This window comes from Zootoca vivipara, chromosome 7 (genome assembly GCF_963506605.1).
Source record: "Zootoca vivipara chromosome 7, rZooViv1.1, whole genome shotgun sequence".
Classification (NCBI taxonomy): Eukaryota; Metazoa; Chordata; class Lepidosauria; order Squamata; family Lacertidae; genus Zootoca; species Zootoca vivipara.
The window spans coordinates 45849339-45866954 of NC_083282.1; the positions used below are offsets into that span (position 1 = coordinate 45849339).

The 17616-nt window shown below is 42.2% G+C and overlaps 1 protein-coding gene across 1 annotated transcript in view; it reads left to right on the forward strand.

Moving 5' to 3' along the window:
- ERI3 (ERI1 exoribonuclease family member 3) overlaps nt 1-17616 on the forward strand; it is a 210253-nt gene that overhangs the window by 124621 nt on the left and 68016 nt on the right. The window contains exon 9 of the mRNA XM_035121856.2: nt 15229-15328. Within this exon, the coding sequence (XP_034977747.2) occupies nt 15229-15328 (100 nt within the window). The remainder of the gene's footprint in view (nt 1-15228; nt 15329-17616) is intronic.

Sequence of the window (17616 nt, forward strand, 5' to 3'; positions counted from 1 at the left end):
CAGTGTTCTAGATCGCTAACCAGACTCACATATTTTGTAGTGCCCTGAACCAGTTCTTAGACTCAGTGCATTAGTCCAGATTGTCGGCTAACTCTTAATAAGGAATGATTCAAATCCAATGAACTGTTGAGAACCCATAGACCTAGAGAGAATTCTCTCTGGAGTGTGTTTTGATCCGATGTATCGTCATGGTAGTGCCTAAATTACTTGACAGGGTGTCCCTTTTTAAGCAGCCCATCTTCTGAATAGAATTTGTAACTTAGGCTAAAGCACTTTTAGAATATTCCGTGGAGCCTATTTACACCCTCAGGCTGACAGGGTTCTTAATATTTTAATGTAGCACTTTAATTGTAGGCTGTTAAAAGTATATGTTGTTCTGAGATACTGCAATTGTTTACTTTAATAGCACATATGGTAATTGAATTAATGACATATACATTAAAATTGGCATTTTCCAGGTAGGCACTTTTTATTTTTATTTTTAAAACAGATAAAAGACAATGCTGAACATTAATTTGGTTAAATCCCAAACAACATATTGTTGTTGTTCTTTTCCAAAAAAGGGTAAGTCTTAGCCCTGGAGTCAATCCCCTACCTCCCCATATGAAGAAAAGTTTTTAAACATGCCTCCAGAACTCAGGAGAGAGATAAAGACTTTTTAAGCATTTTAGAATCTTAATTAATCCATTAGCCTCTTTATGCATGGTTAGTGGGTTGAAGGAATGACTCGTAATTTTTAAGTACTTGATACTAGGAATGCTACAGGGGGATATTGAGGGGTGACCAAGTCAACCTGTGGTGAGTTGTCATTTTCTATATACCGGTAGTACCTTTTCCCAGCCTTTCATATCAAATAGATGCTGCCGATGATTCCATTTCTTTCTGGTGTGGCTGTATTCAGTGGCAGAAGAACCCTCTCTGGCACCCGGGGCGGGATGCCAAGGGACGGGTGAACTACCCGGTGGCATATGCACGATGTCTGTATGGAGTGCACATGTGCGGCATCCCATACAGAGTGTGCATGCACAGCAGCCCATATGGATAGCGCATGAGCAGCACCCATACTGACTGTGCGTGCCCTCGGCCGTTCTACAGCTGGGGGGGATGCAGAGGCCATCTTGCCACCCCTCCCCAGAGTGGCACCCGGGGCGGCCTGCCCCCTCCGTCCCCCACTTTGTACACCCCTGACTGTATTAGTCTAACAGGTTGGATCAATATGTTTTAGAGACACTTTTTCTGACCCCAATACTCTGGGACAGGTATGCCCAGTGACAGAGGATGCTGGATCCAGCAATGCAGCAAGATATGTAAATTCAGGATGCATGGGGTGGTTCTCCATCTCTTTCTGTACCTTTTGTCCCACCTCACCCCAGTGTCCCTCTTTCTTAAGCAGGGTTATGCTGTGGAGGTAACACTCTGAGATCTCTGCCTTCCAGCTGTAAAACTGCAGGTTATATGATTGGAAGAGGAACAATGACAGTCCCACATACAACTGCAGACCACAGCCCTAGGTTACATAGACTTGTGCTGTGGAAGCTAGCTTTCTCTTTCTCTTGGGTCTTTGAGCCTAGAAGGAGAGAGGCATGTTTATATTTATTAATTTATTTTAAAGCATTAATATACTGCTTAATATTTCAAAAAAATCTCTAAATTCTAAATGGTGGATTGCCATTGTGCAGCCCCATGCTCTTTAGTATGGTTCCATTCATGAATCTTTGGGAATTCACCTGCTCATGTTGAGGCCTCCCCCCTCCCCACATCAGAGCAACCAAGTGATTCCACCCCCCTCCCCCAATAATCACCGTCAGTTTATTTATATACCATGTTTTCGCAGATAACGTTTCTGCTGAAAGTGGTTCACCGAAAATAGACAGTCTAAATACAGTAGTACAATAACCATAATACATATTTAAAAACATAGCACTACATCCTAACACTAACAAATCAATTATCAAGTAATTTAAAACACATCAAAAGAAAATTAAGAGAACATAATGTTTACCGTTAAGAATGGGTAATTTCAGCATGGCAGGGCATGGCAGGTGGAAACAGCCATCCCCTGATGGGAGACACAGCCTCTCTCTTTCATCAGAGTTTTTCTGGCAACAGAATTAATTCAATTAATTACCACAGTACAGGTGGGAGGGCGGATTAACCCCTTCTCCCCCATGCTGCTTTCCATATATAAATTATGCCAAATGATATGTGTGCCCTGTGGGGGAATAGGTATGGGCACCTATGTGTTCCCACTTGTGCAAATGGCAGCTTCAGGGGGATTTAGAATGGTGTGAGGGAAGTTTAACATTCCTTCAAGGGCTGTGGCCCCAATCCCCTCACCATGGATGCTTTTTAGGTTTACAAAACAAAGTATGGGAGGGTACAGTCATGGAACTCCCACCATCTTGTCTGGTTTTGGCATAGAAGAAAAGGCTCTGATATCTGTTGACAGCTGGTATCTGTCCACCTGAGGAAGACCCAGCCATTGTTTTGTCTCTTTACAGTAGCTGCTTTAGGGATTCTAGCTGGCCCGTGTTCTTGTTTCTGCCCATCTCCTCCTCCTCTGTCTGTTCCCCAGAACCTTCCACTTCTGCTGGGTCATGCTCTGAATCTGGCAGGTCTAATTCTGCTCAAATCCTGTCCCTTGAATCAGCAGGCATTTCCCCCCAAAGGTATTCCTGCTGTTCTGTGTCTGTACCACGCTGAGTGCTTTGCATGCGTGCCCCACACCTGCTTAGCATGAAGTGCACATTGGAAGGAAAGTAATTAAACATTAACTGTTTTAATAGTGTTTTGCTGTGGGTTTCTCTGTGTGTTTGGGGAGCTTCTGGGATGTTTCCAGGTACTTTTTTACCTAGGCATTTGAAAATAGCAGAGTGCCGCTTATTAGCAGCTGAGCGGAGGGATGTGGTGCACACTCATGTGCTCAGGAAGGCAAGGGGTGGATGGAGCTGGTGTCAGGGCAGCAATTGCTTATCATGCCTTATCTTGGAATATGAAACTGTATTGCATGACATCCAGAGGCAGGCTGAATAGATATGCCAATTCATCTCCAGCCTGGGCTTTGACAAGCTAGACTGCCCTTGTTGAAAGGCATCCGTCAAACGAGAGCTGCTGGCTGCTTTTTCCCTTTCTTAGACTTTCTCTCGCTCTCCTGCTCCAGCTCTCTTCCCCACCCCCCTTTTCCCCTCCCTTCCCAGCTTCCTCTTAAGCTTTTTCCACACAAAATTGAAAAGCTTTTGGAAATCAGAATAATACAGCTCCCCACAACTAATACCATTTTAAGTACCCCTCCCTTCGCCAAATAGAATTGATAAGGAGCCTAGTGTATGAAGGCATGTTTAGATAACATTGAGAATATTATAGTGAGTGAAGGGAAGAAGGGTCCCCCCCTTTTTTCCCTCCCCCTCCTATGCCGTGTCTCTAAGCCGAGGAAGGCGACAGCACCCTGGCTAATACGAGTGTTTAATATTTGATGTGTTGGGATAAAGCAGGATCACCTTCGAATTGAATTGAGTGTCAGAATGAGAATCTATTACTGAAATTTTTGTGTGATTTGACAGCAAAGCAGACGATGTTATTCTTCACTAGTTACTGCAATCTTCTCTCCTACATCACTTAAATATTTTTTTCTTTGCTTGAGTAAACACACATTATCCTTTTTTTTTATCCCTCTCTTCCTTTTTTCTGATCCTTTTTTAAAAATCAAACCTGCCTTCCTGGGTCTGATGTTTATTGTTATTTCTTTATTTGTCCTATTAAATGGAATTTCTGATAGTTTAATCCTGCTTTTGTAAGTGATTTAAAAATACTCGAATAGTTGTGAATGTAGCAGCACCTCTGTTTAAAGTGTTTAAAAAGGAACATACTTGGTGTATGTAGAGCTGTACATGCCTTTCTGACTGAGATGTGAGAAATCCTGTTTATGTACAAAGTTTGCTAGCATCCCAGAGAGTGAGCAGAGAGGTCATTGTAGAATTTTCTTTTTGGCTGGCTTTGTTGCAAGGCTTCTATTATACAGCCCCAGAATTACCTGAACATAGGAATCTTGATGATTGGAATTGTTACTTGGACATACTTAGTGCCTTTTTAGTACATTATTTATTGGAGCATGGATTGATGAGCCCCATACACCAAACCTCTGAGTTGCTGATTCTTTTTAAGACACTTCTTTGTTTGCAACCAGATTTTTCAGTTTGTGCAGTAGGAAATGTTTCTCACAAGAGCAGAACCTTAAGTGTCCTAACTTGGGATCAGTCTCTTTGAAAGATGTGAGAAATTTAGAATAAGGGGCATTAAATGAAGTAATAACAGTTTTAGTGAAAATGTACACATATCTATGAAGTGTTCTACGGTAGCTGCTTGATTTCTTATGTGTGCTGTTCTCTTCCATTCAGAATGTTATACTTGTTTTATATTTGTAATAGTTTGATCTGTTTTTATAAATGTTTACTGTATTATGTTGTTGTAAACTTTCCTAAGACCTTATGTTGAAAGGCAGGTAGGAAATCTTAAATAAATAAATAAATAAATAAATAAATAAATATACACACACGTGTCAAATAAAAGACCTGTGCCATTGTGTTGATGATACTACAGTACTTAAATGGTTGCTTTTGAGGCATTAAGCAAAGATGATTCATTATAAGGAAAATCTACAGACCTTTCCACAATCATTTGCTTGATCTAAATGCTCATGTCATATCCTTTGTCTTTGTAATGAAGCTCCCATAAAACTTAATAAAACTAAGTCATATGGTTGTAGGTTTGAACAAGTGCCTGATGGCCAGCCTGGCCCATCCTCATCCATTGAAGTGTGACCTAATGTATCTCTAACATAGTGCTAGCCATACATTTTCAGATTTAAGTCCACAGCAAAGTGAACTACTTCCATGTTTCCCCCCCCCCCCATTGTACTATTTTCAGCTGTTCTTCTCAATTATCACACTTGCATACAGTTTCCAGTTCAGAGCGGTCTTGGGGACTATGTTCAAAGTCCCTTATATGTGTCTGCAGTTCCCAAGAAAAATTTACCACCTAAACAGTAGCAGATGGCATGATAGGTCATGGTGCTTACCTAACCTCCCAACAGCTGAGTTGCTGCAGCTTATTGGGAGGATACCTTGGAGGTTGGTGTGATACAAATGCACCAAGGAGCCAACACAGCACTCCTGCTCGTGTTTGCACCACGCTGACCTTCTAACTACCTTGCCTCTCCTCTCCTCCTTCCTAGTACGCAGCAGCAACCCAGTTGTTGGGTGGTCAGGTGAGTGCCATTGCCCCACTATGCAGTCTGCTACTGCACCTGAAGTGTCCTTGGAACTAGTTTGCTTCTCTTTGTGGGTCCTGTTGCTTACCATGTGGCCTCTTCTCAACTGGAAGTTCTAAGCTTCTTTAGAAGAAGACTGCATAGATACATTTTGTTTATGACTGATTTGAAGGAATTTTCTTCCAAAACATATTGGCCAGCAATTTCCTAAGAAAGTGGAAGTTGTCTTTCTCTGTTTCATATATGGGCTATTAATTTCCTGCAGCTGTTTGCTTTACATGCACTTTTAATTAGCCAACTCTTTGATTGTGTCATGCTGTGCTCTAAGTATTGTGTGCGATGATTGTTGGGAGAGTGATTGCCCTACTTTGCAATAGGAAAGAGGACATGCTGCTTTGGGGTACCTTTCATTGAACTGAGCGCTGAATAAATTCAACAATGCACTGCATTCTAGAAGGCAAAAGGAGAGAAAATGTGGATCGACCCCCTGATGGAGATGATAGGGAGCTATAGTACTAGGATGCAAAGTTGTGGGGAGGGCTAGACAACTAAATGGTGATGAGAATTTGATGTTTTTTTTGCATCTTGAGCTCTTTTATTTTGGATAAATCAGTCTTGCTCCTGGTTTTTTCCCTTGCTGTCACATGGATTAGAATTACCACACCACATGTTAAGCTGTTTTTGGAAGAGTGGTGAAAAGGTTATGATTTCCATGAGTCGAGACACCTAATCTGCCTTGCACCCATTTTTTTACCAGTTTACCACAGAAAGTTAGATCTGAGCTCTCACTCCCAGATAACAGCACTGCTGGATTGGGTCCATATTGTTCAAATATTGCAAATAGCTTGAACAGTAGACTATATCCTTAATGGGTCACTTGTAAAGAAAATTGCAAGCATACTTGAAATGTGCAAGGATGTCGTTTGTAAATAGTCTTGTCAACATCATACAACATTTGGGGAGAATGCAGATAACTTGCACTCACAGTTTTGGGTGCGTATAAAGGTTTAATGTTGAAAATGAAATGCCTGTTCCTTAGGCAAGTCAAAAGGCACACTGGACGTAAGATTCAGTTTGAAATGCCTTTGCAGCTGGGCTGTCTTATGAAGAAGGGCTGAGTGCCAACCCAGATACTCATTTTGTTGAGTGCTGAATCCTTCCTGTGCCTCAGTTTTATTCTGTCTGCCCCTATGATGGGGCTTTCACTAATAGCAAGGCTTGGTTTGCATTTGGTGGGGTTATGCTGCCTCCCAGAGCTGTTGAGAAAATATTGGACAATGCCTAATATTTGTGCAGAGGAACTTTCCTGATGGCATGTGCATGAACATATTAAATAACATCTCTATCTCTGGACAGGGGGCACAATCTCACACTTTGGAAGAAGGAATGAAAGAACTGTGGCATGCAAATGTACAATAGTCACAAGTATCCTTTGGAGAGAGCACTATACCCACCCAGGAAAATATCCCCTTAGCTAACCTGGAGGCTCTGCTACATCCTAGTAGGATTCTACAATGGATAAATGAGTTCATAAAATGAAGAGGTCCTGTTAAAATCTAATATTAATGGAGGTGTTTACATGACAATAAAAATAGAATCAAGAGAGACCTGTGTTGTGCTTGCACTTCTCCACTCCCATGTGCAAGTTGAGAATGGGGGGCAGACCAGACTATTTTCCCTTTTATGTTTTTAAGACTTTCCTGATACCACTGTGGGCTGGTAGCATTAATTTAAATAGGGCTCCAGGAAACATATAGAAATCTAGTATATTTTGAAATTTGCAGTAAAATCGTGAGAGCTACAGTATTTCTCTAAAGCTGAAATTTTGTTATTAATGGCTGTGGGTAAAACTAAGCAAACTACAGGTACTGGGGTGTGCTTGTTCCTTTCTGTGCTTCCCTGCCCCTGTCCTTTTCTGAAGCCTCGATGATGAATAGTTAGTGGGGTTATTTGACTCTGTCTCTCCTCCACTCACAGTACATGGGACTTCCTGTTACGGGATGTGTACCCGGAGAGAGCGCTTTCTTTTTACATCTCCCCCTTTCATCTGTCTTGCCCCTTAGATGGTCTGGGAAGCCCCAGTGGCAGCCGCTGTGAAGCCCTTTCCATCCTGCTTTAATAGAGGCTTTAACAGTCAGAAGAAGAATTTTCCTGTTTAAAGATTAAACGTTGTGTTTAAATATTAAACAGCCATGCTCCTGTCTCCTGATTGCTTGGCCGCTGCCAGCAGGCGGCTCAGAATTGCCCATTTTAATTAAAAACTTTATTTTCAAATACAATTCACTGGTCACACATCTCCGCGCGCAGCTCCTGCCTCCCCTCCCTGTTTTCTACTCAGAGCATACTGTGGCAGCATCCCCTTCTCAAGTGGCATGTTTTGCTTTCTGTCTCTCATTCTTAGCTCCTTCGTTTCCGTCTGCCTGTACCAAAGTGACAGCCTATGTGAGGCCCCAAGTGTGAGTGGCTTCGTCAAGGGCTGATCAATGCCCCTGGCACTTCCTTCCAAAACCCCAGGAAAAACAATTAAAACCCAATCGATCCTGCAGGCAGCTGTGAATATGCATAAGGGCACACTTGACCTTCAGTGCTCAGGCCACCTTCCACGCTGCCTCTTTAACAAGTTTGCTCAGGTATTCCTGCCGTTCTCAACGACCTTGATGAGCAAAGCAGAATGTGATGCAAAGAAAAGCCCAGTTGTGGTCCTGATCCTGACTTTGGGCCTCAGATGTAAGCCTTAGAAGACTGGCTCTTCCATATAAGCTGATAGACCTAGAGAATGTGAAGTGGGGCTGTATTGTACATGCTTTATCTATATGAGGATCCAGGCCCAACGCCCAGCAATTCATGTTATGGGACCTGGGGGAAATCTTGACCTGGAGCCTCAGTGAGCTGCTATCAACAGGCTTTGACACCCTCTGGTGTCAGCCTGGATTTTATTTAGGTGACAATTTTTCGTTCATTAAGGTTCAGGGTCATTAATGCACTCGTTTCTCAGGCCACAAAAGTTTGAATATGCAGACACGTATGTAGGACACAACCGAACAAGGTGTTAGAATCCTTAGGTGGCAGAGGGTACTTGCAGTATGTCATGCCACAATTAGGAGATTCAATTTTTGAATGCTCCCAAAAGCACCTCTTCATTTAACTAAAGGGAAAACTACCTTTCCTGATTTGCTACTTTTCCGCTTGCAGGGAGGTGGTGCTTTTACACAAATCACATTTTTGAATGCTCCCCTATCTACAGCTTAAAGTCGGATAGTCCATTTTACCTCTTCATTACTGCATTATTCTATGCAATGTAGAGATAAGGCTTCAATTTCAGATTAGCACAATTTGCCATGAGTAACATATTGCATCATATTGATACCACTTCTTTCTTCATATGATGCAATTAGTCCAGCAAAGTCTATGGATGCACCCATGCCACACAGAAAGTGAGGCAATTTGCCTTTATAGATGTTGCTTCTGTGTAGGAAGAAGTATTATTATAACACATCTATATGATCATTTGTGAAGAACATGCATGAAGGAAACATGCAGTGAAATAGACACTTGTATTCTTTATAGTGTATACATTTTGTTTGTGATATTTCATGTGCAGAAGTTTGCAGAGCTATATAAGCAAAGTGTAATGTGTGAAGTGTGCTTCTGAGTCTCAAATTCTTGATAACTTTTGCACAGTACTTAGCAAGTGGAGCCTAATTTTGCTGGCTGCTTCTTGGATGAGGTTGAGAGAGTTCTACCATTTCGCCTTCTTGGCTAAGCTTTCTGGACCTTTGTTGTAGATTACCTTTTCCAATGTACGGTATCTTCCACTAACTTGCTTGCACGACTTCTGGCACCTTCCAAATATAAGTTAAAGCCAGGAGGGGGCACCACTGTGCCTATTTAAAAAGAGCTGAGCTGCTTTTCCCTCCTGGTATTATGGTGGAACAGCTCCCCCCATCTAAATAAAAAAAGAGAGAGAAGTTTCTTGCTGTATGGCAGGGGATGGAGGGATGAAGTACAGCTCAACAGAAGAGGAAGAAAACCAGAAGTTCAGTCTCCCTTGTGGGTAATAGACCAGATCCTGAGCCACAGTGATTTGAATGAGTAATAAAGATATCAGTGCGTATTTGTCAAAGGCGAAGGAAACCTCTCTATTGTGTACACAAGGATGTAATTTCAGTGAATTATGCATAGACTTAATTAGGAGTTTTAATTGCTAATCATCTCCCAATAGGATTAGCAGTGTTGTCTATTAATTACCTGTGGAGCCCCTGTGTTTTGCTAAGGCTGGAGTAACAAAGCAGCATAAATGGCTACATACGTGGCAATAAATTAACTACCCAAAACCCTGTGATGGAACTCCAGGGACATCTCAGCAGTGGCACTGATTGTTGGGGAGGGGCCTTAAATACACTGGCTTTGAAAGAGAGAGTTTGCTAGTCAGGAGAGCTGTAGGTGGTACAGCAGGAGTCTCCTAGCATTGTATCTATGTGGCTATTGGGACTGTCAATGCTTTCCTTGGGGTGTTCACTGCTTGCTTCCCTTGCAGTGACTGCCTCATAAAGGATGCTTTTCCAAAAACTTCTGTGAGTAGAATACATGAGTGCTAAAGCAGTCAGCTTTGCATGCCCTTAAAATGGGAATAAGATAATTAGAAATGATCTGCTAGATCAGACCAAGAGCCTATCAAAGCCAGCATCTTAGTGAGGATCTGCCCCACCCAGTAAGGGCTGACTTCTGTGTTTCTGACTCACTGCTGGGCTTATTTGTAAGGGGTCACCACTGGCGGCTAGTCATCAAAGGGATTACACCAAATGGAGGTTCGCCTTCAGGGGAGCCACTTGGAGGATGATAAATGGGCAAGGGTCACTTTAGCCATATTTAATAATTGTACTGAGACATTTTTATTTTTATTTTATTGTATTTGGGTGTGTGTGTGTGTGTGTGTGTTAACTGGTCAGTAGTCTAGATGATATTAATAGTGACCTTCCGGAGGTCTCTGGGAAGTCCTCTAGAAGTCATGAGGCTTCCCACACTGTATGCCTTCCAAGGTATCCTGCCTCTAAACATTGAGATTTCACTTAGCTACCATGACGAATAGCTTTTGATAGACCCATTCTCCCACTGAATTTGTCTAGTCCAGGCACGTCCAACAGGTAGATCGTAATCTACCGGTAGATCACTGACACCTGTAGTAGATCACTGGTAGATCACTGGCTCCCCCCAAAGAAGCTCAACAACTATGGCTCCCCTAAAAGAAAAGCTCAACATTTTCACCCTGCAGCCCATCAAAACGGCGCTTTCCTCCTCCCTAAAAAAACCCACTCAAAACCTTTGACCTGCACCCTAAAAAAAGGCTCCTCCTCCCTGAAAAAAACCCAACAACTTTGACCTGAACCCCGAAAAAGGGGGGTAGATCACTGCCAATATTTAACTCTGTGAGTAGATCGCAGTCTCTTGGGAGTTGGCCATCCCTGGTCTAGTCCTTTTAAAAAGGCATGTAAGGTAGTGGCCATTGCTACATACCATGGCAGTAAATTGCCTAAGTTAGTTTTGTTTTAGGTGAAATAGTACTTCGTTTTGTCTTCTCCTATCATGGCTCCCTTTAGTTGTCCTTCTTCTGAACTAAAAATCTCCAAAGACTTTACTAATAGAGAATGTGCTCAAGTACTTGATCATTTTCGTTGCAGTTTTTCCTCTGTTTTTCATATGGGATGTACAGAACTCTACACATTCCATCTGGATGTGTAGAGTTCTCCACTCTGCACTGCATGTGGAGTTGGAGTTTTCAGTGAAATGTGTACAGTGGAGTTTATTTTGCTGTCATCTGTCTGCCTTGCAAGAGTGGGCCATTGGGGGTTAAGTCAAACCACTGGAGAATTACAGGACCTACTGTGGCTGTAGAGACCAATAAGGGAGAGACATGTTTTACTGCAGCTGGGGCAGATGAAGGCTTCCACCATGGCGTTTCTTCTCTCTGTGCTCATCCCAGCAGTCATTCCTCCTCTAGTCACTGCTGTGGATATGCAACCTGATGGATTGCTTCCAAGCACTGTGATCATCTGCAAGGAATTGCCACATGGTGGGGTAAATGTTGCTAGCTTTCATGTCACATTTGCGGACATCTTTATAATGGAATGGTGGTCTGCCCCATAGAACACATCAAGCTCTGTCACTGCTTTCCAGGGGGCAGAATTGTACGCTAAGGCTTGTTCTTCTGTGTGCTCAACATTCCTAGGCTAATAAATCTTAAGTTCCCAGATAGAACCTTGGACCCCTTTTGTAAGGAAATCAGTGTTACCAGAAGATTTGAGGATACCAAATGTAAGGAGGTTGATTTTAATGATGTTGCATGGTTTGTTCGCTTTTATTTTGATCTAAAGCTTCTCTGAAGGCTTAAAAAAAGCTAATAGAAGAAAATGAAATACAGTACATACTATACTGAAAGATATCTGAAAGCAAATATTAAATGAAATTGGTCCCTCTGTGTCCCTCTAAGAAAAATGTAGTTTTCTGCATACCAGAAAGGTGGATATTGTGAGTATTTGGGCACCAGCAGATAGAGGAGCATTTTAAACAAGTGTGAGACCTTTTGTATTAGATGAAGATTCCACTGTGAGTAATTTTCAAATACTTAATAGTATAGTAGGTATGGGTTCCCCCACAAGCTGACCCAGTGAATACTATAGTGATTACAGGAGCAAAGTTGGGCTTGATTCCCCCTTCCAGTGTAACAGCCCTCAGACACTACCGTGGCTGTTATCTTCTCCAAGTTGTGGTTAGCCAGGTAAGGAAAAGGATAGCTGCTAACTCTGTTAAGATCCCTGTTCTGCCTATTTCTGGGGTAGCTGAGATAAAGTGAACCTGGTGGTGATATATTCTGTGGGTTGACATGATCTTCTCTGGGAACAATGGCTCACATGGCAGCCCAGCACTTAAGTATGGCTAAGCCTTGCACCATTAATATCTCACAATGACACAGCTTCTGTAATACCTTGTGGTGGTGAAGTTATGCTGCTGTCAGATCATAATTATTGTGGTGTTTTAAGCCCTGAGGCTTTGTGCAGCTGCTAGTGCACTTTTCCACATTGCATGCTTAATTTCTTTTCTGCCTTGTCCCTCTGTGAACTAGTTTAGGATCCTCTTCCATCAGGTTTGTTGTAGTAGAGTGTTCCCCTTGCTCCAGATAAACCCTGGGTATTCAAGCGTCTGCTCATGAACAAATATTTCTCTATAATTATTGTAGGGTTAGCTGAAATGTAGCCTGGGAGCAGCACATGGTTCCCAAGCTATTCAAGTATAGCACCTGGACAGTTCAGTGATGAGAACAGGGAATGCCTTGCCTTGTGGTATAATATGTGGTAGAAGTGCTGTTGGCAATTGCTGCATGATGAGACGGAGTGAGTTGGAAAGAGCAGATGGCAAACATCAGTGTTATCTCCTGGGCCTCAAAGAAGGGACTCTTGGAATCTCAGTTCAGGAATGAAGGAAGGAACAGTGGCTGCCAAGAGTCAGTTACCCAAACTAAACTGTACCCGTGCTCTTGCACAAGCTGGGTGAGAGTGAAAATAGACTAAATGGAGCTGTATTCACAAGTTGTTATGCTGGACCATTCTTTCCAAAAGAACACCATCCCTGTCATCTATTAATTAGAAACTTTGCCTTAATAGATACAGTGGTACCTTAGGTTACAGATGCTTCGGTTTACGCATTTTCAGGTTGCGTACTGCAGAAAACCTGGAAGTACCAGAAAGGGTTACTTCAGGGTTTTGCTGCTTGCGCATGCACAGAAGCGCTAAATCGCGTCACACATGTGTGCAGACACGGCACTGCACATTATGAACACTGCGGGTTGTGGACATGCCTCCGTCACGAATTACGTCCGCAACCTGAGGTTCCACTGTACTTGGAAAAATGCCAGGAGCATTTAGTTTAAGCCTTATTTTCTTTAACTGTATTTAGCTGAGAACATGATCAGTTTCCTCATCCAACTGCTTAGATTCATATTATAGCACTAAACATTGTTTATTTTTAGGCATAATTAAACTTAGAATAGCTGAGCCAAGAATAATATCTTTATAACAAAAACCTGCAATCCTTAAACTTGTTTAAGGGATTCAAGCAAATAGAAAAATAACTATTGCCTAACTAACGCATTCAAATGTCTCCTTAAATATGTTAAGCTCAAGGCAGAAAGCAGGGAAAAATAATGACGGATGACGAGTTCCAGAGTTTATTGTTCTTCCTATGTTTTCCCCCCCTCCCTTCTTCAAAGTGGTTACAGTGCATAGTATGGAGTGGTCTCCCAACTTAGCTGTTGAAACGGAAATCCACATAGCATCTTTGGATAATTCTTGTAGACTGCAATACAAAAGTAATCAGGTTGGGACAGAGCTGCAAGTCCCTAAACATTATGGCTAGAGATCAAACATACAGGAGCATCAGAAAGAGCAGGAAGTTTCCCCATCCTGGTGCCCTTCAAATATACTGGACTGCAGCTCCCATAATCGCTGACCATTGGTCATGCTTGCTGGGGCTGGTGGGAGTTGCAGTCCATAACATATGGAGGGCATTACGTTGAGAAGGGCTGGCTTTAGAGGCTCCGGGACAGAATCCCTTTGTATTGGTAGAACATCAATTACATTGTTTAGTCAGAAACTTTTGTGGGTGCCTTTGGGATCTGGGACTAACAATGTCATTGTTGGTTTGGGAGTCAAAAGCTTGTTCTCATTATTGGAAAACAAATAATTGGGGTTTCTTCTAGGTGGTTTCCACCAGCAGGCAAATTCTCTCTCCCACCCAATTGAATAATGGACTTTAGAACCTAACCTGATTATATTTTGATTAGTAAAATTTCACATGGTTGTAAATTAATAAGAAAAAGGCTTTCATCTGTCTCTGGAGCAGAAGGAATGAGGTAACACAGGAGGTATGTCAGATAGACTCTGAGATTTAATTTTAAAATGTGTGTTGCCCTCATGGTGCAGAGAAAAATCTGAAAAGATGCAAGTGACTGATAAAGATTCCAGAGGGTTCTGAGAGGGATACTTAGTGCAGCTTAGGGGAATGTCATATTTATTCTTTGCATACCTCGTCACCTGCTTTATTCATTTGGTGTTTTTTTCTATGACTGTTGCTTGGCATTATATTTTTCCACTTTCCTATTGGCGTTTGCTAAGGCTGGAGTACTTTAATCAGTGTGGGTGGCACAGTTCTGAATGAGTTATTGGCAATGTTACTGATGGTAAATGGTGTTTATGTAGGTGCAACAAATCAAATCTGATTGATTTATTAGTGAAAATGGTCAATGAAAATTTGCTTAATTCAATTTTCAACATTCTGTTTGCAGAAAATGTGGAGAACTTGACATTTTGTGTTGTGGGACCTGGAATAAACTAAGACAGCAAGTCAACAATATCTTCACTAAAACAGTTTTAAGTTGCAAGAGATAGGAGAAGGAAAGCTTGAGACAAGAGAGTGAGAACTTGTATTTGCAGAATTATGTGGAGATGGAAAGCCCAAAGCAAAAGCACTGGGCAGATCATATTGTGTGTTTTGTCTGAGAAATCAGCCAAATATCAGCAAGAGAGGGCTTAAAGGTACTATGTAAATTTTTACAATGCTTCAGTAGGGTCTGGCCTTGTGATACTGAGCCACCCATCCTCTTGTTATACAATTATCTAAAACATGGGTAGGCAAACTAAGGCCCAGGGGCCAGATCTGGCCCAATCGCCTTCTCAATCCAGCCCACGAACTGCCCGGGAATCAGCATGTTTTTACATGAGTAGAATGTGTGCTTTTATTTAAAATGCATCTCTGGGTTATTTGTGGGGCATAGGAATTCATTCATGTCCCCCCTCCCAAAAAAAATCTAGTCTGGCCCCCCACAAGGTCTGAGGGGAAGTGGACCGGGCCCCCGCTTAAAAAGTTTGCTGATCCTGATCTAAAATGTCTTTTCCCTCTTTCTTTTGCAGGCATACAGCTTTGCCATGGGGAGCTGGCCAAAGAATGGACTCTTAGACATGAACAAAGGCCTGAACCTACAGCACATAGGAAGGCCTCACAGTGGGATAGGTCAGTAACATGACTTCCTTCTCTCATTCCAGTCCAGATGTATTTTTCTCTGTTTGTGGAATAGTGTATATTGGCAGGCTCAGCTGCAGTTCCCAAGGATGTGTGGCTCTCTAATCTGTGGAAACCAGCTTATCACTGTCTTTGGTGTGGCAAAAACTTGAGCACATAGGTTTAGGGCTGCCACTACCTCTGGAATACAAAAGGATGTTGGATCCAGAAAGAGCTGTTAGTGGAAAAATAAGCATGCTCCACTTTGATATCGTTTATCTTCCGTCAGTCTAGCATCCAGATCCATTACCATTATATGTTTCTAAGCCACTTGACACTTACTGCTGCATTTGAGTGGCAGCAGTGAACATGATGCCTCAGAAATGCAATGCCTTTGTCTTCCTTCTCCCATACTGGGGCTTTGCCAGATCATCATGGTAGGGTCCTTCCTGAGGTCATGCCAAACCACCCCTCACTTGGCCCCTGATTTTAGAATCCATTTTTCTATTCAAGTGTGGGTGTTTTAGCCATGATCATCCCACCTTCTGGATCCAACAAGTTTTGGAGAGCTGGCTGTTTGTTAGTCCTGCTAGCATACAGCTATGAGAGTATATACTGTACTTCTCTACAGGTTTTTCCCAGAAGTCCTAAAATCTCTAATGTGACAGTCCTAGCCAGTATGGGCTAATACATATACCTGTGTGCTTGCTTGTCCTGTGTGCTGGAGAATTACCATAGGGTTTGTTCTTTTGGGACCTGTGTGCTGTGCCAATCCAGGAAAATATGAAAAGCTCTCAGATTGAGGGATATTGATGCAACCTGTTCATTGTTTCCTGCTCTTTATGTAAAACCCGTCAAATGTCTGACCTTTTAATCCGACTAGTTGCATTTCTCCTTTCCTTTGCCCCTGCCTAGGCATGTCCACCCCTGTCTGCTTCTTGCTGTTGTGCATTTACATTTCCTAGGGTGAGAGACTTATGTGAGAAAGTTACCCACCACCCGAGCCCGGAGGAAGCTGTTTAATATTGTTTCAAGATCCTAACCACTAAACTACCAAATCAATATGAGTTAAGGAGATGAATTATTTAAAGCTTACCAGCTTTTAATTAGCAAGCTCCTTTTGAACTATGGATCTGATTGCTTCATTGATAGGATGTAGCATTGAAATTTTGCTTCTGTGCCTGAGTGTAAATTCATTTCAGCAATATATGTATGCTGTAGGAAAAGCCCACAAATTGTGCTGGAGGGGGAGCCTGATGCAAAACCTGTTTCATGTTGTTGCTAGGGACCCCTTAGAACCATTCATCTCCTCTCTGTGTTTTATAGGAGTGTTTATAGTGTCTCCTCTTACCACACTATAGCAGCAAACATCCCTAGAATATAATCTGTCACTTCCTTTAATTACCTTGTACATTTATCGGACTGTCATTAGTTGGCTTTGCCCTGCTGGATAGCAGTGCACCATAGTGGTTTATTTTCCCCAATCTTCTTGACTGACTTTTCTTTCCAGGGGCTCTTGCTTCTTCGTTTCAGTTAAACAGCCTTGAGGTGGGAGCACGTGCTGCTACTGCTGCTGCTTTTGGTGTGATGCACTTGCATGCCATCTGAGGTTGTAGCGCTGAGGTTAAACACTGCACCAGCAGTTAGCCCAGCAGTTAGCCCTTGAGTAAGGTTGTCGAGCCTGACTTCTCATTTTAACAAGGGAAGTTTTCCTTTGCACTGTAGTATTGTGCCAAGTATGTCTCCCTACTCTCCCAAACATGCTCCATTTTGCAAACAATGGTAAAGCAGCTTTTGGAGTTGTGATACATTCAAGCTCGTTGTGGCTCTTTTACAATTTGTGTAGACCCTAACAATGTGTGTCAGTGTAGTTTTAAAATTAATAAATATTTTCCATTACAGGAAGACAGTAATGTTTTTTTCTCTTTGGACCTATTCAGTAACCATTGTGCATTTATATAGAAAAATATTCCTAAAATATGTGATTTCCGAATGCTTGACAGTGACTTTAGTAAGTGTTACTTGCCATAAACAGTGTAATGTCATGTAAGTTTGGTCTAGAACATTTCAGTTCAAAAGCAAGCACTTCAGTTGGGAAGGCCAGGAGTCCCAATAGGGTGCAGAAATAGTGAAAGGGGTTGACTAGCAGGTAGAGTAGTCTCACTAGAGATGAAGCAAACTTCAAATCAGATATCCTGATGAGATTCAGCTCTGTTGTTCTTTTTCATCAGATCAAGGAGCAGCAGCACATTCTGGGCTGGATGAATGCTAGACTGAATCTAGACAACAGGTGTGATGGT